Consider the following 2258-nt stretch of genomic DNA (forward strand, 5'->3'; position numbering starts at 1 on the left):
CAAATACATCTCGATTCTAATGACGGCTGGCCAGGTTCTGGCATCTCTTAGACTACTGATCGAGGCAATTAACCTTGTGTCTCATATACAAGAGGTGACGTCAGGGATGAAAGATAAAAAAATGAAAATTTCTGTCAATAAAGGCCCATCTATTATATAATACACAATGTAAATAATCTGTAAGTTAATCTGCAGAGATAATAATGCCATACGTCTGTTTTAAGAGAACCTGGTGGTTCGCAGCACATAAAAAGCAGTCACACCGTAAAAGCTCCCACCAAATACCATATCATTGGCATTTGCCCATTTTATTCATCATGACATTTTCAGTTCAACTATGGAGGCGTCTGTAAAATCGTTTCCACACTCTTAAACATGGACAGCCAAATGAGCCTATCCCTGTCCTTGGACAACTTTAAAGGATGAAGTAAATTGCACGACCGCGCCTTAAGTGCCGTATCGCGACCAGTATGTGGATAATTGTTCTTTAATGGAATGACATCAGATCGGTCCGGCTTTTCGGTGGTTATAAGGTCAACTAGCAATGGCGTGGCGATTTCAGCAAATAATCGTGGCATGTTCGGTCCCATCAACCATTTCAAAACTTCAATAAAGCGTGTTTTGTATTGGTTGTTTGGAATGAATACAGTATCTGCATTAAACCTAGAAATCAATCGTTTTCCTGATTGTGTCCAATTTTTCACGAGGGCCAAGTGGTCTCTCCATTCTTTAGGGAGAATATCGATGATTTTTCGCAGCGCGGCGCCACCGTACGGCAACGGCCACCAATACCACCCATCTGGCCACGTGACGTCAATGTCCAGTGTTTTTAAAGGTCCCAATATCCACAGAACATCCCGGCGATAGGACAAAAAGGATGAAAGATTGAAGAAGGTATCATCACTTACAAAAAGATACGACGTGCTATTGTTTCCAAACCCACCATAGGTTAAGTGCTTAGGAAGACACCGATGCAGAAAAATGCCACCTTCTTGATCATTACAGGGCAGAAAATGAACACTTGGGTCCATAAACGGTTGCCTAGTGCCTTCCCCGGTGAATGTTATCTCTTTAAAATGCCTACTGTACATTTGGTACAGTGTTGTAAATGCTTGCTTGTTGGGGACATGATTGAAATGAACACACAACCTTACACCGTCCCAGGGTTTGGCCATCGCCCTTCTTTCAGCCCAGCTTGGTACTTGGGCTCGCGGGAAGACATACCCAACTGCCGTCAGCAACTCTATCCAGGTGTCTAATATCACCAGATCTTCTTTCAAAATGATTCCTTTATCGAATAAATGTAGGTACAGTTCTTTTAACCTTGCATTAATTGATGGCGACTTGCTGGACCACGCCATTAAGTGATTGACTATTTCAATTTGAGTTTTGTTACAAGTTTGAGAGCCTTTCCCCAGTGTTTGACGGAGTGGGTTTGTTCTCTTTGTCCAGGGCGGCGAGACCGACATGCTACCGTTTATGTCCCACAGCAGTCTTTGAGTGATATAACCACGAATAATATCAGATATCGACACCTCACATGTAGTGGGTACTAGAAGTCCCCAAAATGCATCATACATATGTAGCGTCGAATGGTGGCTATAGGGTACAAATGTGCCTTCTTGCACTTCCACTGGACCAATGATTGATTTGTCGAATTTCAATGGCGACTTGAAAAGTTCTTCCGGCACATCGGCATACCCATCTATGAGATAATGCACAAGTAATACGCTCGAATTACGCAATGCGTATGGCACCGGCGGAGCACTGCAGGCAGGACGATTGGCCATGTTTCCTGGGAAACCTCGAGGCCAGACATCACTTCTAGAGAAGAAATACGAAAAAGGGTTCCAAAAGTTCACTTTGCCTGCTGGTATAACGAGAGGAACCTCAGTACTTTTGTTATCAAGGGGTGGACTAGAGGCCAACCATTCATATCCCATTCCTCCATCGTCGTCATAGATCATAGTTGCTCCACTGGTTATAGCAAACAAGTAGCCGATCGTTTTTCTACTCACTGGGGACTTGAAAAGGCTGCTGTATTCAGTCACTCCATTTACGTATATTATGCCATTTTGTTTATTTGGTAAAATGACATGCAAAGAACGTGACGATGTTAACGTATCTGAGACTACAATAGCGCACCAGGGAAAATGTAGTCTATCAGACACTTTTTCAATCTGTTGGGCGGATGCATGTTTTCCTGCATCCACAACAACCCATCTGTCACAGGTCAGGTTTCTGGGTAATCCCATAAA

General features: G+C 43.3%; 1 protein-coding gene across 1 annotated transcript; it reads right to left on the reverse strand.

Moving 5' to 3' along the window:
• Positions 1–335: 335 nt before the first annotated feature.
• Positions 336–1967, reverse strand: LOC147761777 (uncharacterized). Its single transcript, XM_087014071.1, has one exon. It carries the CDS (start codon positions 1965–1967, stop codon positions 336–338), a length of 1632 nt encoding a protein of 543 aa, XP_086870197.1.
• Positions 1968–2258: the final 291 nt, after the last annotated feature.

This window comes from Lingula anatina, chromosome 5 (genome assembly GCF_051362555.1).
Source record: "Lingula anatina isolate TDL-2025a chromosome 5, LinAna3.0, whole genome shotgun sequence".
NCBI lineage: Eukaryota > Metazoa > Brachiopoda > Lingulata > Lingulida > Lingulidae > Lingula > Lingula anatina.

Excerpts from the sequence above, each read along its gene's own strand:
- LOC147761777 (XM_087014071.1), bottom strand. The coding sequence starts at position 1,967 with ATGATCTATGACGACGATGGAGGAATGGGATATGAATGGTTGGCCTCT.